The 22,486-nt window shown below is 31.0% G+C and overlaps 2 protein-coding genes across 4 annotated transcripts; both read left to right on the top strand.

Moving 5' to 3' along the window:
• Positions 1–113: 113 nt before the first annotated feature.
• LOC117159216 (poly(ADP-ribose) glycohydrolase) lies at positions 114–4,046 on the top strand. Of its 3 annotated transcripts, none has more exons than XM_033338843.2 (11): positions 114–132; positions 680–789; positions 938–1,098; positions 1,170–1,286; positions 1,367–1,525; positions 1,605–1,858; positions 2,009–2,109; positions 2,189–2,348; positions 2,419–2,737; positions 2,824–3,058; positions 3,193–4,046. In XM_033338843.2, exons 2-11 carry the CDS (start codon positions 690–692, stop codon positions 3,918–3,920), a joined length of 2,334 nt encoding a protein of 777 aa, XP_033194734.2. In that variant the 5' UTR covers positions 114–132; positions 680–689; the 3' UTR covers positions 3,921–4,046. The 3 variants fall into 3 exon arrangements, with proteins under 3 accessions (XP_033194734.2, XP_033194735.2, XP_033194732.2); XM_033338841.2 differs by lacking the exon at positions 114–132 and adding an exon at positions 304–591; XM_033338844.2 differs by lacking the exons at positions 114–132; positions 680–789 and adding an exon at positions 226–293.
• Positions 4,047–4,301: 255 nt separating this feature from the next.
• Positions 4,302–22,250, top strand: bchs (WD repeat and FYVE domain containing 3 bchs). The gene is made up of 45 exons (XM_033338834.2): positions 4,302–4,424; positions 5,536–5,772; positions 5,860–6,105; positions 6,183–6,341; positions 6,413–6,605; positions 6,702–6,888; positions 7,004–7,185; positions 7,291–7,642; positions 7,724–7,845; positions 7,943–8,226; positions 8,299–8,565; positions 8,680–8,970; positions 9,049–9,422; positions 9,506–9,795; positions 9,890–10,105; positions 10,210–10,611; positions 10,685–10,821; positions 10,894–11,077; positions 11,165–11,436; positions 11,516–11,745; positions 11,811–11,978; positions 12,054–12,262; positions 12,341–12,528; positions 12,616–12,764; positions 12,845–13,043; positions 13,112–13,472; positions 13,557–13,761; positions 13,837–14,257; positions 14,331–14,540; positions 14,610–14,798; positions 14,880–15,173; positions 15,265–15,500; positions 15,593–15,848; positions 15,921–16,132; positions 16,197–16,329; positions 16,419–16,572; positions 16,646–16,880; positions 16,968–17,191; positions 17,262–17,515; positions 17,580–17,807; positions 17,893–18,084; positions 18,163–18,578; positions 18,666–18,920; positions 18,998–19,195; positions 19,331–22,250. Exons 2-45 carry the CDS (start codon positions 5,548–5,550, stop codon positions 19,443–19,445), a joined length of 10,314 nt encoding a protein of 3,437 aa, XP_033194725.2. The 5' UTR covers positions 4,302–4,424; positions 5,536–5,547; the 3' UTR covers positions 19,446–22,250.
• The last annotated feature ends 236 nt before the right edge of the window (positions 22,251–22,486 follow it).

Raw genomic sequence — 22,486 nt, 5'->3', positions numbered from 1 at the left:
TTATATACACAATGTACGATCTACTTTGACAAATTCTCTACCAGTATATGTAATTTCTAATAAAAGTAACAATTAACATTTTGTGTTTCACATAAGCGATTTTTTTGATCATTTAATTTCGGAATATTTGAGGTAAATATTTTTCCCCTATTAGATGTATTTCCCCTAAATGGATCGATTCATTCGAACGATTCATACCATAATACTTTATGTTTCATGCAATTTACGTACTTACGAAATATTATGTATTGTTTTATAAAGGTGTAAAGAACATTCAGATGTGAAGTGCAAATGTAACTTTTAATATAACATATATATATACATAGAAACATTAGTTGATATTAATATATATAATTTTCTGTTTGTGTACCGTTATGTCTAATTTTCCCGCAATACGTTTATCAACACGAAGAATTGTGGCGCCAAAGCAATATACGCGTAACTTCGGTTTTAATGATCGTACATTCTTGGAACGAAATTTTAAAGAATTACCGAACAATTTGTCAGTATTGTGATAATTTATTGCCACTTCAAGATTACCTTATTTTCGAGACGCGTTATGTAGCTTTTAAACATCGTCATTTTATTTTTGTACGTAAGAACTTTATTTCATCTCATTTCACTGTATTGTTTATTGTTATTTTCCACCATTACTATATATTATTTGTAATTCTCTCAGTTCAAGAATTATGTCGGATCCTGGATTCTCGTTTGACGAAGAAACGCTATCTCCGGATATCTTCAATGATATAGATAACGTGACAAATAACCCTGTAAATTCTGATGATTGTAAGATATTAATTGAGCACATTTAATTTTGAAGATTTGTTGTCCGGGAAAATTAAAACTACGTGTATACTATTTATGTTATATGTACATACAATATTTTGTATATTTTTTTGAAATTGGTTATTCAATTGCATTTCATTTCATAAAGCAAGCTCAATGTCTATTGATGTTAATGGACCAGAACCTTTGGATGATGTACCTGAATGGAAAGGTGTGAGCATGGATGAGATACGTAAAGGTCTAGGTGTATATGATAGCCAGGAGTTACCACCTATTTGCCCTTCTCCATCTCATATAGTATTAATATCGGTATGGGTTAAATTGAATAAATATTTTTCATTAATGCATATGAATTTTAACTTAAAAATTATTTAAAATAGTTGCCATTACCGGCACGTGGAACGCCAAAACCATATCCTACTCATCAAGTAGAAAAATGGTGTCAAGATTATGTTAGGATGCCGCATTCAAAACGTAGTGTGTATCCAATAGATGAGGTAAGTGAGAGATGACAACGAGTAAAACCTAGTATTATTTTCTACTCTGCAATTTCTAAATGATATAATTATTATTACAGAATGGATCTCGACGTTGTCGAAACAGATGGGAAATAATACAGGAATCATTACTTCAAAGTTTTGTTTCGACTCATCAGTTAGAAAATGCAATACTTTCTTATAATCACACATATGCACAGCGTTGGGATTTTACTGCACTGCATCATTTTTTTTCTGAGGTAAAACCTTAAATTTTATATACCTTTTTCACAATGTACTCTTTATATATTCTCATTATACAATAATTTCATGTTAAAGGTACTTGATGAAGATGAAACAAATAATTTCTTTGAAACTTTGATGCCAAAGATGGTTCAGCTTGCTTTGCAACTTCCTGTTTTGGTAACTAGTTCAGTGCCTCTTTTGAAACGTCACACTAATGGCACAATCAGTCTTAGCCAGTTACAAATAGCCTCTTTATTAGCTAATGCATTTTTCTGTACATTTCCAAGACGTAACTCAACTAATCCACAATCTGAATATGGAAGATATCCATACATCAATTTCAATAGGTATTTTGTTATATGATTATAACCTTTAATAGGATTAAAGTAGATCATACTATACAAATGTAATTAACCAAACAGTAGTACTAGCAGAACTAATTATACGTAATTTAATAGTTATATACACTTAATATATTAATATATACATTTACATAGGTTGTTTTCAGCATATAAAGAGGAAAAATGGAATAAGTGTGAATCTGTAATGGAGAAGATGAAATGTATATTTCATTATTTTCGGAGAGTAACATCTAAAGGTGGATACGTTACGATTTATTTAATGAAGTATTAGTAAAGAATCAATACATTATTTATTATAATTTTTCCATAGAGCAGCCCCAGAAGGTGTGGTAACAATACAACGGCGTTATATTCCTAAGTCTGATTGCCCAAAATGGGATGAACAAGTACAAAAACTATTACCCTTACATACTACAAGTAAAGGGACGATAGAAGCAGAAGGAACTGGATTTTTGCAAGTGGATTTTGCGAATAGGTACCTTATATTTTTGTAGTCAATATTAAACTAAAGCGATATTTGTTATAAAAATTGAAAACTCTTCTAGATATGTAGGTGGTGGAGTTCTTGGTTTAGGATGTGTACAAGAAGAGATAAGATTTGTAATTTGTCCTGAATTGATGGTAACAATGCTTGTTACAGAAGAATTAGACGATACTGAAGCATTAATTGTCAGTGGTATTGAAAGATATAGTAAATACAAAGGTTATAGTAACAGCTTTAAATGGATGGGAGACTATGTTGATGAAACACCTAAAGATAGCAGTGGAAGACGACTAACATCTATTGTTGCGATCGATGCCCTGTATTTTACGCACTCAGAAGCGCAATTTAACATAAATAATATAATAAGAGAACTTAATAAGGTTAAAAGTCGATGTCTATATTTATGTTAGATAGTTGATTCTTAATCAATTAATTGTACAAAATTTAGCAATATTATTTTTTGTAGGCATATGTTGGATTTGTCGGTTGTGAAGGTAGTAAAAACAACCTGCCACCTATTGCAACTGGGAATTGGGGATGCGGTGCATTTCGTGGAAATCCAAAACTGAAAGTTTTATTGCAGTTAATGGCAGCAGCTGTAGCAGGTCGATCAATGGTTTACTTTACCTTTGGAGACACAAATTTACGAGATGACATTGCTGAAATCTACATGCATTTTGTAAAACATGAAACAAATATAGGTATTGGTCTACATTAGAATATGTTTTAGTTATTTGGAATGTATAGAATTATTTAAAAAATGTTATATATATTATATATAAATGTTATATATATTAAATATATATTAAATGTTATATATATTATATATTTTTAGCTCACATTTTTTCATTATTGGTGCAGTATCAAGAATTTGCTTCAACAAGAAATTCAGATTTCTATCGTTTTTTATATAATCGAAGTAAAATAAAACCAATTACTCAACATTTCAGTAAAAATATTCACACAAAAATTTCTACAACGAAAGAAGTTTTTAGAAAAAGTAAATGCGTTAATAACGGAGAAAAGAGATTATTTCATTTGGATGTTAAGAAGTATCCGCAAATAGAAGAAGAAAAAATACAAGATTGGTTAACAAATGTTGATGAAGATGGTATAGATAAAAAGAAAACAGAGATTTTAAAGGAAGAATATGTAGATGTTAAAAGAACTGTAGAAAAAGAACAGATTCAGGGTAAAGATAATATAAAAAAAAAAGAAGGGCAAATTCACGATAGGGATAGTACAGAGAAAAAAAAGAAATCATCTTTATGGAGACTTTTAGAGGATACGGCGCAAGCTAAAACAATTCAAGAACATCGATTATCTGGTTTGGAATTATTAGATTCAAAGCAAGAGCTTATTTCACAATATTTAGATAATGGTTGCAGTAAATCGACTAAAGATGAAAGTCGTCAGTCAATACCGATATCTACAAACTCGCATAATATACAGGAATCAACTCAAACTTTAAGTGAAATCTCTGTACCTTCACATAAACACGAATCGCCAACCAAGAAAGTTGGACAAAGAAAAATTTCAGACTTTTTCCAATCAACAAGTTAAAGATCTTTAAATATATAAATTAAGGTGTAAACAATTACATTTTCACACATGACTTTCTAAATAGACATACATACTTTGTATATAATGTAATAACAAAAATAAATAAAAAACTAATTAATTTTGCAAGCATTGTCTTTTTATTATTACTGTATCATTTCATTAATAATTAACCTACATATGTAAACGCCTTCAGATGTAAATATATAACATCACATATCTTTTCTGCGATTAATTTTTTATTATAATTAATATAATATAAAGTAAACGACAATAATATTTTATTGTATATGAACATAAGGAGGTAACACAGATTCAAAAAGTGAATAGATCTGTGATTATTAGCAGTCACGTGATACTTATCGACGTATCGTGTCGGCTGTGGACCGAAGAAATCGTCGAATATCGTCGAAGATGGCTGCTACCACTGAAATATTAAATACTCTCACAGAAAGGACAATTTCCCAAAAGAAAATGTAGGATTTTCTGGCTTGTGACGCGTTTCAGGTAATAACTAAATAATTAGTAAAGAATACGGTGCATATTCACAGGACGGTGTCTGAATTTTATTTGTAAGAACCGTGGGCGGTTACGGAGAGTCATTGTAACTTCATTCTAACTTGACATTTTGACAGGAGATAGACGTAAATATTGGACTAAGCGTTCGATGAAAAGTAGTGTCACAGATTGAAAATATAAAAATTATTATGACACGTGCAGAAAAAATTGACTCATGTGTATAATAAACTGGATAATAGTGTTTCGTTTTGTCTTACACAACAATGTGCCATTTTCACATGTTATAAGTTCTCCGATATGTTAACGTTTCGAATAACAGCACAATAAGTGCTTAAACAAATTGTACTACCGCATATCAACATTTACAAATTACTGATCCCTTTATTGAAAGATTCATTTATTGTTTTCGAACTATATTTGTTTTCAATTCCATTTAGTTGTGTGAGTCTTAACATCATATAATTTTTAATATTATTGCTATATCAAAGTACGATTACACCGTTTTTTATATGTAAAATTTTTTTATACAAGCACATATATTCTCCTGTAATTAGTTGGCTTTATATAATAACATTAATAACAATATAATAACAGTTCGAAAAATTATAACTACTTATTTTTATCTAAAATTTATGTAACTAATATCATAAATACTATAAAAATTAATGAATTTTAACTATGTACTTTATAAATAGTATGCATATATAAGCATATATATATATATTTTATGATCTCACAATTCATTAATAATTGCTTCAAAGGAGCATTTTCTACTGCAAGTTTAATAATTTACATTGTATTTCTGTAATTTCATGAATATCTTATGTTTATTATGTAGAAGAATGCTGACTATGTAAATCCTTGTAATATTATTTATATATCCTTCCTATATGTTAAAAATACTATCAGTGTGTTAAAAATGTAGATTCCATTTTATAAAACATATAATATATGTATAAAGGTACTAAAAAAATGTATTTAATATTCACCATAATATGAATGATGTAAGTAAAAAATATATCGGTGATATGAGTTTTTAAAAAATTAATATTAAATTTTTATGTTCTGGTCTTCATACATGTCATTTGTGTGTTTTTAGCAAGTATTAAATATGAACATAATGCGTAAACTACGAGGGGGTACTAGTGTTGGAGGCATGGGTTCCAGCAGTACTGGTGGTTTAGATGATTGTACTGGAAGTATAAATCCTCAACATACTGCTTTGGGTCTTATGCACCTTAAAAAACTTTTTTCTGAATATACCCATCCTCCACATCTCCTCTCTGATGCTGAACGTAATGATAAATTATATAATATGTTGCCATTATTTTGCAAGGTCAGTATTCACATATTACATAAATGGAAGTTCAATAATTTTCTTTCTTTCTAGCTAAATTATTAACTTAGATTAATTGACATTTAGGTATTTGGATCTAGTCCAACAGGAGATATGAGTGAAAAATTTTGGGACATTTTGGCATTTACACAACAAGTATCTAAGTTAATGGTATTTGAAATCAGTAGTAGGGCAAGTAATCAGAGTACTGAAACTGCAAGTTGTGCCATTGTACAATTTTTAGAAATTGAGAATAGTGAAGAATCAAGCAATGGCTGGATGTTACTATCTGCATTAAACTTGCTTGCAGCAGGTGATACTTCTGTAATACAGGTATACATTTCAATTATACTTCACTATTCTAATTAATGTAAACTGCTGTATGTGTTAATAGATGTATATTTTATTAGGCAATGACTACTGCTTCTGTTCCATCAACATTGGTAAAATGTTTGTATCTATTTTTTGATTTGCCTGAAATGATTGACGACGAGGCTGATATTACAGATACAAATAGTGAATATACTTCAAAACAACGTAGAATATTATTACAAAAAATATTTGTACAAGTACATATCTCTTATATACCCTTGATTTTTTAAATTTTTATTTAAGCAATTAAACGAATGTTAATTTACAGTTATTGGTGAGATTATGTAGCCATCCATATCCCGCAGAAGAACTTGCACGCAAAGATGATCTAACTTTATTATTCTCAGCAATAACTAGTTGGTGCCCTCACTATAATGTGATGTGGCGTAAAAGTGCGGCAGAAGTATTAATGACTTTATCTCGACATGGACTTACCCAAAATGTAGTAAGCTACATTCATAGTAAGTATAAGTTTAAGTTTAATCTATTTAATCATGAACTAAATATGTTTTTCAAATTTGCTAAATAATATGAAATACTGTCGCTTTTAATTGTAGATAAAGGATGTATAGCACTATGTGTTGATAATATGCAACGTGTACCTGAGCTGGCACCATTGGAAGTGGTAGAAATGTTTGTTACAGTATTTTGTTTCTTAAAAGATTCTAGTGAGGTATCTCAAACACTTCTAGACGATTTTCGTGCTTGTCAAGGATATATCTTTTTATCAGAATTTTTGTTAAAGTAAGAATTTTCTAACTGTAATAATATTAGTTATATAAATTAATCTTATTAGTATAGTATTTAATATCATAACGATATTAATATTTACAATACCATTATTAATTTATGATCTTAGACATGCCCCATCAAGATTAGAACAAGATAGTAGAGCAGAGGCACAAGATGCCATTCGGAATTTAGTGCTTATGTTGGCTTCTCTAACAATGTGTGGCCATACAGAATTAAAGCCAAGTCAAGCTAGTATGGGATCTTTGTTCCAAATGCTTGGTTTTACTTTACCTCAACCGAGTAATAGAGGTATAAATATTTCAATATATGATTTTAAATTTTCCTAGTATTATTTAATAAAGCATAATAAAGTAAGTATATCACCTAGAGTTAAAAATAAATTAACTTTTGCAGGAGGAAGCGTCAGAAATATTCAAGCATTCCAAGTATTACAGTCTGTATTTGTAAAGTCCAATTCACCACTCTTATGTTGTACAATCCTTGATGCAATATCTAGTGTATATCATAGTGACAATGCCAATTATTTTATTCTTGAAGGGCAAAACACGTTATCCCAATTTGCAGAAAAAATTCACCTAAAAAATCGAGAAATACAAGAGAAGCTTTTTCAACTACTAGAATTTATAGTATTTCAACTTAATTTTGTGCCTTGTAAGGAACTTATATCTCTGTCTATACTACTCAAAACAAATAATTCAACCAGTTGCAGTATATTATGCATGGAAACACTCCTTAATATACTCAGGTAATAAGCAGTGTTTTTTAATTATACAACTTATTCGACTATACATACTTTATATTGATTCCGGAAAACGTACCTTTTCAGACATAATAATATATTTAAAGATGTATACAGAGAAGTGGGTATGTTAGAAGTCTTTGTTACCTGTCTTCATCGTTATGCAACTCTACTCAAAGATAAACAAGCTGCACAAGATCAAGGATTAGGTATTAATATTTTCATACCTTTTTTTATTTTCAAATAACATGTTTTATTTAATATGCATATATATAAATCAAATAAACAAAGACTGTTGTTTTTTAGAATATCAAATCTGCCAAGAAGATGAGCGATTGGGTGCCTTAGTAATGGAAGCCTTGACAACATTATTAGCAAGCAATATTCAGAATGCTAATGTGTTTAGGGAATGCGGTGGGGCACGTTGTGCTCATAATCTCGTGCCCTATATGGATTGTCGATATCAAGCACTTGGTATTGTTAGAGAATTAATACTTAGTGCAGGAGGAGACGATGACATGGCTACATTACTAGGTGTTATGCATTCAGCACCTTCTAATGCCTTAGTCTTAAAAACACATATATTAAAAGTTGGTGTATTTGATATCACTATTAATCTTTAAATTTTTTAACATTACTATAAAGTATTCGAATTTTTTTAGTCTCTATTGGCTTGTTTGCGAGAATCTCATCGAACTAGGACTGTCTTTCGAAAAGTGGGAGGTTTTGTGTATGTTATGTCCGTCTTAGTGTCTTTAGAAGGCCAATTAGGCATACAAAGATCAGAGAGTACAGAACCTTGTAACGACATAATAAAAAGAACGCCACAGGAAGAAGCACAGTTACTGACTCTTTTACACGTTGTATTTCACACTATAAGTACAGCTATGAGATTTGAACCAGCAAATGCTAAATTTTTCCACCATGAAGTAAATATTTATTTATTAATATTTACAGAGTAAAAAAGAGAGAACGATTGTAAATAACATAATTATACAATAATAGGTGTTTATACAAATATTTATATAATATTTGATTTACAGATATGCCAATCAAGTTTGTGTGACACTTTGCGACTTCTTGGATGTTTCTCAACACAGACGAAGCTTACTGAAATAGATATAATACCAACTACGAATTATCATAATATGTTATCAGCACTATTTACTGGAAGCGTATTAGAACCCGTGTTCTCAGATGTTATACCAAAGACATTATCATATGCATGCTTATTACTACGACTTCTGTATGATGTAGCACTTGACTCTTTTGATAAGCCAAATTTGGCAGGTCTAGGAATGAGATCGCCAAATCATAAACAAAATAGCGTTGAGGTGGTTCTTAAATTTGATTTATAGTACATAATAATGAATGTTATTAAATTACTAAACTAAATATTATATTATTTTTAGCAACAAAGATCTTTCGATTCACCGGGAAGCGGAAAGAAAAGTGGTATAAATTCTTTAAATCTGAGTCCACCTACTCCTGAACCAATTGTAGTTCATCCTGGCATAGTTGTTGGAATGTTATATTTACTTCCATCAATCTCAGAACCATCCAATCCACAAATGGCTTTAGCTTTACAATTATATGTCGCAGAAATTATTAAAAGTTTAGTGCGATCCGAAAGAAACCAACAAATAATGTGTGATGCTGGAATGGCGGGTGAATTGTTATCTATAGGTAGAATAGCTTTGCAAGATGAAACACATCCTTTACATCAACCATTACAATATATTATAGAAAGACTCGCAGCGCAATCCTTAGAACCACGTGATTTAAGGTAAGATGCAAAAGAAAGTTTAGAGAAATACTAATCAAAAGTAATATTTGTATATGCACCATATAAAATTTTTGTAATTAAAGGGAATTTTTGCGTTTGGGTGATCCATTATGCTGTATTTCACTCGATGATATTGAACTAAATAAACCTCGAGGCGGACCCGTGCCATTGACGCGTATTAAAACTTTAGTATCCATGACAACACCAAAGGATTTTCGAGCACACGGTTCTTGTACTTTACCGCCTTTCGTAGAACTGGATATGAGTGCTGAAGGATTTGCATGTCTATATTTACCTAGTGTTGCACCACAAAGTACAACTCCACCTACAGTGGTAGCTGCTGATAGTAGCGTACTTGGTGGGATTGGTTCTGGTAAGTCTTAAATATCTTTAAGATGTAAGTATTAAAGAATACATATTCTTCATTTATAAAAGATTTGCGTTTGCATCCGATGTTAATTTTTTAGGTGATAGGTTATTTCCTCCACAAACTGGTCTGACTTATAGCACATGGATATGTGTTGACAAATTTAGTGATCCTAGAACTGACCCTCACTGTGTGCGACTGCTAACATTAGTTCGTATTCCACAATCAACAAGGGATTTGATTTGTTTAACTGCAGTGCTTAGTGCAAGAGACAAAGCTATTATCGTATCTACACAAGAAACACCGTTACCGCAAAGTAAGTTTTATTAATCTTTTATTTCTCTTTAAGTCCTTATTCTTACTTACTCCTAATCTTTTCTACAACATAAACCTTATCTACAAATTAAATAAAAATTTCAGATGTAAGTGAATGGGAGCCAGAAGGAACTGGTGAATGTGGTGCAAGAGTCTGGTGTCCAGACTTGCTTCATGAAGGTCAATGGCATCATATAGCTATTGTACTAAATCGTGCTGTTTTAAAAAATTCAAGTTTCTCGTTATACTTGGATGGTCAACATATTCATAGTCAAAAGCTTCATTATATTACACAAGTTCCTGGAGGAGGAGCAGCAAATTTGACAGTAGCATCTCCAGTATATGGGTATATAGGTACACCACCTTGTTGGCGACGGTATTCTAGACTAACATGGAAACAAGGACCATGTCACTTAATAGAAGAAGTATTTAACTCTCAAAACATAACAACATTATTTAAATTAGGCCCACATTATATGGGAAGTTTGCAAGCTCCACAACTGTCAGGTATTAATATAAATTTTATACAAGTCCATACATTTATTTTTATTTAATTAAAAAAACTTAATTTTTTATACAGGACAAGAGCCTTTAATGCCTCTTGTTGCAGAAGAAAAAGTTGTATTTGGATTAAATGCTAAAGCAATGTCCCAATTAACATTAGCTAAAATTAGGAAAGTTTATAGTCGGACTGATAACAAATCAATTGCTAAACAGGTATGTACAGCCATTTCCATTTATAAACATATCTTCTGTATGTATTAATTAAATATTGTTATTATTTGACAGCTTGGTATGTCATCGCACGAAAATGCCACTCCTATTAGAGTTCTTCATAATTCAGCAGGACATCTAAGTGGACCAGCACGAGCACTTGGTGGTGTAGTCGTTGGATATCTCGGTGTTCGAGTTTTTAGCCCTCGACCTGTAGCTACAATGATTGATAATGTAGGAGGATGTTCAGTGTTGTTAGGTAAAACTTTTTACCAATCTGTATTTTAAAATATATTTAAGTATTTATTTAAACAAAAATTTAAAAGATAATCATTCGTTTTAACAGGTTTAATAGCTATGGCCCAAGATGTAGAATCCTTATACGCTGCTGTTAAAGCTTTAGTGTGTGTTGTGAGATCCAACCAAGTTGCGCAACAAGAAATGGATCGCAGAAGGGGATATCAAACATTAGCAATGTTACTAAGAAGAAAATGTCCTCTTTTAAATAGTCATATTTTACATCTTACATTCAGTCTTGTTGGTACAGTAGACAGTGGTAGAGAAACTAGTGCAATACCTAATGTTATGGCATTTCAAGATCTTCTATGCGATTTGCAAGTACGATTTCTTTTTATTGTTGATAGATAATTTATCCTCAGAACAAACATTATGAAGATATAAAACATTATACTTTTAGATTTGGCATGAAGCACCTGGTGAACTTTTAAGATCACTTCTAGAACATTTATATGAATTAATAGCAGAATCAAGTGAGAAAAGAACAAATTTACGTTTAATGAGAGATTTGCAATTAGTACACAAATTGCTACATATTTTAAGTGATGTAAAACAAAGTAGTACGAGACAAATTTTGCTTGCATTACTAAGTATTCTATTAAGTCAACCAAGACAAGCTGATTTACTTTGGTAATTTAACATACTCTAAAAAATATAATTATATTGTATGTGTATATCAATAATATCTTTTATAGGTTTGGGCAATTTATTGTTGCTACATTACCTCAAAGTTCGGAAAAGCATTTAATTCTTCGAGAAAGCGAAGGAAATAAAGAAGGAGAAGGGGAACACATACTCTTACGAAATCGTTCTTTGCAGCTTTTACACTCTCTGTTATTTAATGGCCCCAAAGTGAATGTAAAGTAAGTGAAATGAAGAAAGTAGATATGTAAACAAACTCACTATAGTTTCTGTATTAACTTAATAATGTGTTGTAGTATGTGTGAGGAATTAGCTAAAGTATTAGGTTTAGATTGGATATTACTATTTCTTCAATCTGGCCTTCATAGTACCACCGTAATATGGGGGTTACGAATTTTAGTAGCCATTTGTTCTGTACAATCAATATTACAAAAATTTAAAGAAGGAACTAGTAATGGTGGTTGGTTACGCCATACAGACCATAATAAAATGGTATTAGCACTTGGTATGTGTAAAAAAGTTATTAAGCTTTAAATAGTTGTATTTCATACTTTTATATTATATCTTATTTCTATATTTCTAGGTTGTCATCAGCAAATAACTGGTGGTGAAACTAAACCATCTGGCCTTCATGTACCAGGATTTCAACATTTAGGATGGTTATTACCGCAGCATGTAGATCTTGTCCCAGAATTGTATTTTCTTTTTATTGCTCTCATGATGGGACAACCCGTAAAATTATTGCCTACTGATTCCAAAGTTATTTTAAAAGTTCAGTAACAGTTGCAAACTATTTTATGTCTTACAGTATTTAAATCAAGCGTAAATATAACAAATATTTATGTTTTATGATAACAGCTGGATTTGGACAATGTATGGAACTTCTTGTTTGGTGTCCCCGCAAATCATACACTATCCTCTTTTGCTAGTAGAATCAATCTTTGTCCTGAGGCTGTGGTAACTTTATTAGCAATGGTACGAACAATGTTGAATAATTATTCAATCAAGTAAGTTTATAATTGAAATTTATCTCTTTTTCAATTAATTACTTTATAATATATTAACATGTATAATTTTTATTTAATAGCCCTGAATCTTTGCCTGATTGGTTAAGCGATTATCCAGTGACAATAATACAGTTCCTTTTTTTCCTTTATCATAATTTCACTGATTTTATGCAAGTATTTATGTCTGCGGAAGTATTGGGTGCATTAGCTGGTACTTTGTTTCCAAAACCTGCAAGCTCTAGTCAAGATAGTAGTGGGGCTAGTACTCCAGCAGATGAGGTGAAATTTAAAGATTAATGATAATCTTTTTAATAAGAAAGAAAATTTACAATAAAATTTTATTTTAGCAAGAACCAGTGTTAGTAAGATCTCCATCAAAGGATGTTGGCTTAACAAATCATCCAGCAAAGAAATTTGTTATGGATTTCATGCGAGTTATTGTAGTAGATTCCCTTTCTCTGCCTGTTAGTGCAAAATCTCCACCAGCAATTGATTTAGTTTTAGAAGCATGGCCAGAACATGCATCTACAGGGCAACAGACACGTTATCAAACAGAAATTCTATCTATTTTAATGGAGCATCTGTTAGCTGCAGACGTTCTAATTGGAGAACAAGCAGCATTACCTGTCGTTCCTGGTGGATCAGTTAATAATATAACAAGTAATGTGTGTTACGTTGCAGCCAGAATAGTTGACAAATTGTGGCAAGGTAAATTTCCAAATTTTCACTTTTTATAGCCAATTGCATAATCGAATATTTATCATTTCGAATCGATTATTTGATAATATACAGGTGCTTTGACGAAAGACCCACATGAAGTGTTTGATTTTATTGTAAAATTAATTGGACAAGCAAAAAGACGACCAGGTGTCGTTAGTATGGAAGGACTTCATCACTGTTTAAACAGAACAATTTTATTTTTATTGTCACGAGCAACGGATTCTATAGCCGATCAAATGGCTGTGTTAGAAGCCTTGCATAAACTTACCACCCACAGGTGAGGTTAATGTTTTTTGAAATAAAATTTTTTGCAAATTGTAAATGAAATCTAATTTAAATATATTTTTTATAGATTGTTAGTTTTCGGCGCTGGTAATCATGAATTAGAATTTATTGGTTGTTTGACTTATTGTTTATTGCAACTGACAGCTGATATAAAGATTATGCTTGATACGAATACGAAAACAACATGGCACGTTAATCCACAAGTTGAAGCCAGTGATGATAGATTAACATCTCATCAAGGTCATAATCTGATGGCTGTTGCAGCTACAAGAGTTTGGGAAGAGTTATATGTATGTAAAAAGCCTGCTATAGAAGAAGTTTTTAAAATTACTCTTCCAGCACCTATAGGTAACGAACGTGCTCCCGAATTATCGGTAGTGAGAGATCAAGTACATGAAGCTGCAACTAAGCTTTGGTTGAATTATGTTGTTATGGAAAGAAAAGCTTCTTATAGAGTTCCTTGGGAACTTCATAATCAAATACAATCGGTAAATATTCGTTTACAGATCCTAGTAATAATTTATATAAAATAGAATGTATAGAAAATCATATTGTGTTTAGAAAATCCAAAAAGTAACAGGAGGTTTAACAAGACTAGCAAGTAGAACAAAAGTTCGGAAAGAAGAATCTGTACGCGTAAGATTGAGGTTACATCAGAACACTGTTGCACAATGGACAGAGCAACATATTGCATTAGTTCGCGAACTTGCTGCAGCGAAACGTTTGCAATATATACAAACTAATCAACATACCCAGCGATATGTATATCAAGTAAGGAGATCATTAAAAAAGAAGAAAAAGAAATGTCAATAATTGTATTAATAATTTTGCATTATACAGGAGTGGTTACAAACCGAGACTGAATTAACAAGAGAACGCGGTCTATGGGGACCGCCAACTCCTACTAGGCTTGACAAGTGGATGCTAGATATGACCGAGGGCCCATGCAGAATGAGAAAGAAGATGATGAAAAATGAACTTTTTTATATACATTATCCTTATCGACCTGAATTAGAGCATCCTGATAATGTAAGCTAGCTCCACTATTAAAAGAAGAAGAGGAATATTAATTAATGATAAAAAATAATTTACTTATTTTGATTTTTATAGAAACAATTGAAGTACAAAGTTGCGACAAGCACTGATAGTAAAGAATACTATTTAAAGCAACTTGGTAATTCATCTGGTATGTTTGAACGTGAACGCGATCCTGTTATTGATGATACACCGTTAAATGTTAACGATGCCTCTACGGAAAGTGAACCTCCTATGGTACCATGTACATTAGAACGTCATGCTAGTGAACCTGATGAAGCACCAGAGGATAATGAACAAGAAGAAGAAAATAATCAGACTGTTCCAGACAATCAAACTTTGATACGACTATTAGAGGAACATGAAAAAGTTTGTCTTTTTCCTTTTGCTACAAATATAAATAAATAAATAATAATCAATATATGCAGTATTTATATATAAAAACTTTTTATATTTTCAGATAAGTCACATGTTCAGGTGTGCTAGGATTCAAGGTTTAGATACAACTGAAGGTTTGTTGTTGTTTGGAAAAGAACATTTTTATGTAGTTGATGGATTCACACTGTTAAAGTCTAGAGAAATAAGAGATATCGAAAGTTTACCCGAAGCTTATGAGCCAATTTTACCATCGCCGGGATCTCCGAGAAGATCCAGAGCTATGAGGCAATGTTCAAAATTTAATTATGAGGATATCAGGTAATAAATTTGTATACAACGTGAAACTAGATTATTGTATCTAATTTTGACACGTCAACAACAGTGACCCCGTTTTGCATGTTTTCCTGTAGGGAGGTACATAAAAGAAGGTATTTGTTACAACCAATGGCATTAGAAGTATTTAGCGGAGATGGTAGAAATTATTTATTAGCATTTCCTCGTAAAGTAAGAAACAAAGTTTACCAAAGATTTATGACATTTGCAACAGCGATTGCTGACAGCGCGCAACAATCAGTTGCTGGTCAAAAGAGAACAGCAAATGTAGAACAAGCTACAGGTTTACTTTCGAATCTAATAGGTGAAACTTCTGTTACGCAACGATGGGTGGTTAGTATTTTAAGTGGTATTAAATTTATATTGTTCATATTATAGTTATTTATGGAAATATTTATTTTATAGAGAGGCGAAATATCCAACTTCCAGTATTTGATGCATCTTAATACTTTAGCTGGTCGTAGCTATAACGATTTAATGCAATATCCGATATTTCCCTGGATCTTGGCCGATTATGATAGTGAAGAATTGGATCTCACTGATCCTGCAACATTTAGAGATTTTAGTAAACCTATGGGTGCACAGAGCCCAGAACGGTTATTACAGTTTAAAAAGAGGTAATGTAACTAAATGAATTAATATAAGAAAAATAATTTAACTGTTAATTCACATTTAAATCAGATATAAAGAATGGGATGATCCACATGGAGAAACACCTCCTTATCATTATGGGACTCATTATTCCTCTGCAATGATAGTTTGTTCGTATCTAGTGAGGATGGAACCATTTACACAACATTTTCTTCGATTACAGGTCTATACTAATTAAAATAAAAATAAAAAGGTCTAATTTATAGCACGAAATTAATTACTACTGTAATACATGAATTATGAAATTTCTAGGGTGGACATTTCGATTTGGCCGATAGAATGTTTAATAGTATAAAGGAAGCATGGCTTTCAGCATCTAAACATAATATGGCTGATGTAAAAGAACTTATACCAGAATTCTTTTATCTTCCAGAATTTCTAGTTAATTCAAATCATTTTGATTTAGGTAAGTATTACAAGCCAGACATGAACATGTTATTAATAGAACTGTAAACATTAGCACCATATATTATTTGTAGGTTCTAAACAGAGTGGTGTACAATTGGGAGATATTGTATTACCACCATGGGCAAAACAGGATCCTCGAGAATTTATACGCGTGCATAGACTCGCTCTAGAATGTGATTATGTATCACAACATCTTCATCAATGGATCGACTTAATATTTGGTTGTAAACAAAACGGCCCTGCTGCGGTTGAAGCTGTTAATGTATTTCATCATTTATTCTATGAAGGCAATGTTGATATTTACAAGTAAGATTTTGTAGTACTTATTTTGCAGTACTTTTCCCAATTATATTTTATGGTTTGACTTTTATAATTCTTATTGTATTCTTCTAGTATTGATGATCCTTTAAAGAAGAATGCCACTATTGGATTTATTAATAATTTTGGCCAAATACCAAAACAGTTGTTTAAAAAACCGCATCCAGCTAAAAAAATGACCCAAAGAACTAGTGTTATTGATCCAGGACCTATTACTCCTGGCTTAAGCATTACTACATCTGACAAGTTATTCTTTCATAATCTTGATAATTTAAAGCCGTCACTTCAACCTATCAAAGGTTTATATAATTATATAAAGATCTAGTTATTGAATCATTGTGAATCATAATTAGTAATTTACGTTTTTAGAATTAAAAGGTCCAGTTGGACAAATACTTCATGTTGATAAAGCAGTGTTAGCTGTGGAACAAAATAAGACGCTTATTCCTCCAACATATAACAAGTATGTAGCATGGGGTTTTGCAGATCATTCTCTCAGAATAGGGAACTATGACAGTGACAAAGCAATATTCGTTTGTGAAGCTATGATACAAAGTGGTGGTGAAATAGTTGCTTGCGTTTGTCCGTCTTCCAAATTAATAGTAACTGCTGGCACAAGTTCTGTAAGTTATTGCTTGAATTTAGTTTTTGTTTCAGCAATTCTTTGAAACAGAACTGTTTTAATAGGTTGTGACAGTTTGGGAATATACTAAAAGGCAACTTTCTATTAAACAATGTTTGTATGGTCACACGGATGCTGTTACATGCTTATCGTCTAGTCCAGCATATAATGTAATTGTATCAGGATCTCGAGATGGTACTGCAATTATATGGGATTTGTCTCGTTGCTTATTTGTTCGTCAACTTCGCGGACATGCAGGACCGGTAGCAGCGGTAGCTATAAACGAACTGACAGTACGTTTAATATATTCTGTAAAGTATAATTAACAAGAGCAAAATATAGATTTATATCACATAGACGTAACATGATTTTTTATAGGGCGACATAGCTACTTGTGCAGCTACTTGGTTACATGTATGGAGCATTAATGGCGAAGAACTTGCTAGTGTTAATACATGTGTTGGTCGTGCTGACAGAATGCAGCAAATTTTATGCGTTGCTTTCAGTCAAACTCACGAATGGGATTCACAGAATGTTATTATGACTGGATCGACTGATGGCGTAGCACGCGTAAAAATAACGCCATTTATTAAAATATTTAAATTCTATAGTATTGTACATAAATAAAAAAATATCATATTTTTGTAGATGTGGTCGATGGATTATGTACAAGTGCCTGCAGAAGAAGAGAAGCTAGAGGAAATTACTGCTACCAAAGAAAAACATATGAAGTCAAATAAAAATGAAAGTCAAAATGAAAATACGAAAAAACGAGTGCATGAATTAGTTAAACAGATGAGCATTTCTGCCGAAGGATCAAGTTTGCTCGCAAAAAGTGGTTCAGAAAGTAGTCTTTCAGAAGCCGAAAATGCTAAAGAAGCATCAAGATTGCATGAAGAGAAAGAAGAATGCTCGGATAACGAATCAAGTAATGGTTCCAGTAATAAACCATCGCCGCAGAATAATACTCCTACTATTGTGCTTCGTAGAAAGAGTCGTGGAAATCCAATGTTTCGTAAAAGTGAAGGTGGTGGGCGTGCAGATAGCGAGGGTACTCAAACAAGGTACTTAAATACAGCTTCTGTATTTAGAACAAATATTTTCATTTATTCGGTTTTTACTATAATACTATCAATCAAATTAATTCATAGCGAGTCATCTAATAATCCTGGAGATTCTGAAGGAGCTCTACGAGCTAGTAAAAGTGATACTAGTTTAACAGATAGTTTCGTCATGGTTACTGAAGCTGATACTAAACCTAAAAAAATTAATCCACAAAATATCTTAAGGGACGGTTTTAAATGGCAACGGCAATTAGTATTTAGAAGTAAATTAACGATGCATACTGCATATGATCGCAAGGATAATGCGGAACCAGCATCTATAACGGCCCTCGCAGTATCAAGGTAAAATATTTATAACTTATTTTTTATTTGAAAAATATATAAAATATTAAAAAATTAAGTATTTAATTAAATCACAGAGACCATAGGACAGTGTACGTTGGAGATACAAGGGGAAGAGTCTTTTCATGGAGCGTATGTGAACAACCGGGACGTACGGTGGCCGATCATTGGCTTAAGGATGAAGGAGCAGATTCATGCGTTGGTTGTGGAGTTAGATTTAATCTTTATGAAAGGAGACATCATTGTCGTAATTGTGGACAAGTATTTTGTTCAAAGTAAGTTACTATGATACTATAAATTATTTAAGTAAATTACAAATTTACAACCTGCATTCTTTTTCTATATTTACTGTACTTTACTATACTTATTGACATAAGTATTTTGTTAATATTTTTATACTTTATATACAGATGCAGCCGATTCGAATCGAAAATATCGAGACTCGGGATTTTAAAGCCCGTTAGAGTTTGTCAAGGTTGTTATTCGTCATTACGATCTCAGCATTCTGCTGAAAGCAGCATTTAAATATAGTAATGTATTGTATGGTTTCGTATAAATTATTGGTTTCAGAATGGGTACAGCGAGAATGTATGTACATAGCAACGTACCCTTTTATGTTTTTATTCGAATTTTTTTACAAGAGAAACGAGGCGTGCATTTCCTTACTTTTTCATATTTTGTACGATACATTGTATCGTAGATACATTGTATTGTAGATTATTTTACCAGAGAGACAGAAAAATTGATCGCTGCATTTTTCGTATAATCAATTTTGGTTTCAACAATCTTTCATGTTGCGAATTGAGATCATTTCATTTCTCTTTTTCTCCATGAAATAAACTTAATATTACAATACACTCCTGTCGATTTTATAATATTGCTTGTATATTTTTACTATTTTAACGAATTAAGCTATTTCCTAATAGTGATCGGCCTGTTTCACATTATCGACAGGTTTGTACTGGAAGAATTTTAAAAAACATTATTTGAAAACTGACATGACATTTAAATCTCTAATATGTAAAGCACATATTATAAAACACGAACATATTTTTCGTTTTTAATGTTTGACTCTTAATCATTTCTAATATTTTTCTACATCATGTGTATTTGTATTTTATATGCCGAAGAACAATGTGTACAGTTACATTCTGTATTGTATATTTGATTTATATGTTGCACTTACTTCTTAACAGTAAAAGGAGACTTTATATACAGACATATATACGAAATCATGTATAGCAGCACTTGTTTAATATGCGTAGTCTGTGATTTTTTTCTTTCCTATTTTAATTTAATGAAGCTATAATTAATAAATTTCTTGAGTAATTATTACTAATAATAATAAGAATAATAATATATAAAATATATATTATGCTATTTATGCGATTCATTTCTCTGTCATAACGCTTATATCGTTTCTCATATTTGAATGTATTAAATAATTATTGTTAATATTTATTTTAAATTATGATAAAAATTAATACCAGATGTCAATACTGTTAATGGAAAAATATTAGATTTAATATTATTAGATTAACCAAAAAAATATATTTATACCGCCTATTTGTACTGTTCTTGTTTACATTATGTTTTACGTATAATTATTGCTTAATAAAATGCTTTTATTTTCTTTTTTATAATACCATCATGTACATAATGCAGTAATAATACGCGGTGTAATTTATTCTAAAAATTATCAGTGGTATATAATTTATTACTGTATCATGATAGACAAGTCTTTTATTTTTCCATTCTATAGAAATGAAAATACTAATAATCTCAAAATTCAAGAATATATGTATTACAAGAAAAAAAAGGAAAAATACGCAATTGCAGTGCACCCTTTGTGATCGCTGCCTCTATCGATATAAAACTCGTAAATTTATAATAGACAATACCTTAATTACGTTAAAGTGTTATTAACTGTAAGATGGTTATGAAACCATAGACTCTAAAACCAGCAGTAATATTGTAAGCAATGTCATAAATGTGGAATACGCTCGTTTGTTCACAAATTGATCATGAATGCATCTGTAAAATTAATAGTAAAGAGGGAGATAAATTAAAAACATGTTCTTGGGTAAGTGTTTTGTAGAGTTTTAAAAATGATGAAGTATTGCAAATGCAACATATTCTTGGGAAAATTAAGTTTGTCTAACAGTTAAGAAGGATCAATGAATACCGACGAAACATATAAAGATTTGTATAAATACAATGATCGCGGTATTAGGAAAAGAAATTGTCTCCCTATATGGATAACGAATTCTACCATTTGTATTCTATCGATACACTTCCATTTTTCTAAAGGCACAAATTTTATAAAGAACAAGAATAAGAAATAGTGTGGCAATTAAAAACTGAGAATGAGATAAACGCAGCTTAAATATCGCGAAATATTGTTTCAAGGTGGTACTAGTAAAGTACTATTGTTACTAGTCAAATGCAATGTGAGCACAATGTTAATGAGTATTCTTTAAAAAAGAATGCTTTTGATATAAAGGTTAAAAGTAGATAATGCTGGGAATGGTGTGAATGAATTCCAATATTTGAATCTCTTAACTATGCGCCGCATAAAAAGAGTTATTACGTATCTTACAGAAATAATATCTGTGTGTCATTATTACATGCCAGTTCTAATAAAACATTGCCAACTATCTTTACTTTTGTACTCCTACTTATATATACAAAAAACAAAACTTATACTTAGTTTTACAATGGAATTGGAATGCTTACAATTAATTCTAATTAACAGTTGTAGATATTAATTTTGAAATTTTTTACTGTTATTTATCTTTAAAATAACTACAAGTGATATCCAGTGAACTAAAATTAAGAGCAGGATGAATCTTATTATTGAAAAATGTATTATTTTATCAAGAGGATTACAATCTATATAATTATGTACAATTGAAATAAGTGATTACTTCATCATGTAGAAAAATAAGTATAATTTCTAGTCACACACATATTGGGTGCCTCTTAAGTTTGCTTCGGTTATACGAAATTTTATTTTATATTTGGAGCAGTATTATATTTAATCATATTTGTTGGTGTTTGTGTATTTTATTACAAGATATCAGAACTACGTTCTATTTCGAAATGTACTCGAATTTATGCTGTTTATACTCTACATCATATCTAAAAAAGAGAAGTTAAGCATTATACTTATATATAATCACATATTAGAGTATCGAAACATATTATCGGTTAAATTTGATTATCACTATGTAATACGAAAATAAAATTAATTTCATAACTTTCGGCAATATTGCCTTTTTCTTATGTATGTACAATGATTTTATCTTACAATACAATTATACAATACAATTTGCTCTTATAATTTCATTTTTATGCTAATTTAATAAAAGAAACATTATTTAATATACACATAATGATCATATAACTTCTCAAGAGACTGTAAAAAAATACCATTTTGTTATAATGTACCAAATTATATCTTCTTAAGCATTAGAAAAAAGCAAACCATTGCTAATTTTACAATGTCACATAAATTAATGTTTTAAATTAGTCTTTTCGCAAATCCACTATATCAATGAAGCATA

Source organism: Bombus vancouverensis, chromosome 10, assembly GCF_051014615.1.
Source record: "Bombus vancouverensis nearcticus chromosome 10, iyBomVanc1_principal, whole genome shotgun sequence".
In the NCBI taxonomy this organism is placed as follows: Eukaryota; Metazoa; Arthropoda; class Insecta; order Hymenoptera; family Apidae; genus Bombus; species Bombus vancouverensis.
Note: the sequence above shows the minus strand (reverse complement) of the source record. Positions and strands in the feature narration are given on the sequence as shown.

Bases quoted from the DNA above. Each gene is read 5' to 3' on its own strand.
- LOC117159216 (XM_033338843.2), top strand. From the start codon at position 690: ATGTCGGATCCTGGATTCTCGTTTGACGAAGAAACGCTATCTCCGGAT. The intron at 1,526-1,604 runs GTAAAACCTTAA...TTCATGTTAAAG, and splicing joins TGCATCATTTTTTTTCTGAG to GTACTTGATGAAGATGAAAC. The intron at 1,859-2,008 runs GTATTTTGTTAT...ACATTTACATAG, and splicing joins CCATACATCAATTTCAATAG to GTTGTTTTCAGCATATAAAG.
- bchs (XM_033338834.2), top strand. From the start codon at position 5,548: ATGAACATAATGCGTAAACTACGAGGGGGTACTAGTGTTGGAGGCATG. The intron at 7,643-7,723 runs GTAATAAGCAGT...GTACCTTTTCAG, and splicing joins ACACTCCTTAATATACTCAG to ACATAATAATATATTTAAAG. The intron at 8,566-8,679 runs GTAAATATTTAT...TTTGATTTACAG, and splicing joins CTAAATTTTTCCACCATGAA to ATATGCCAATCAAGTTTGTG.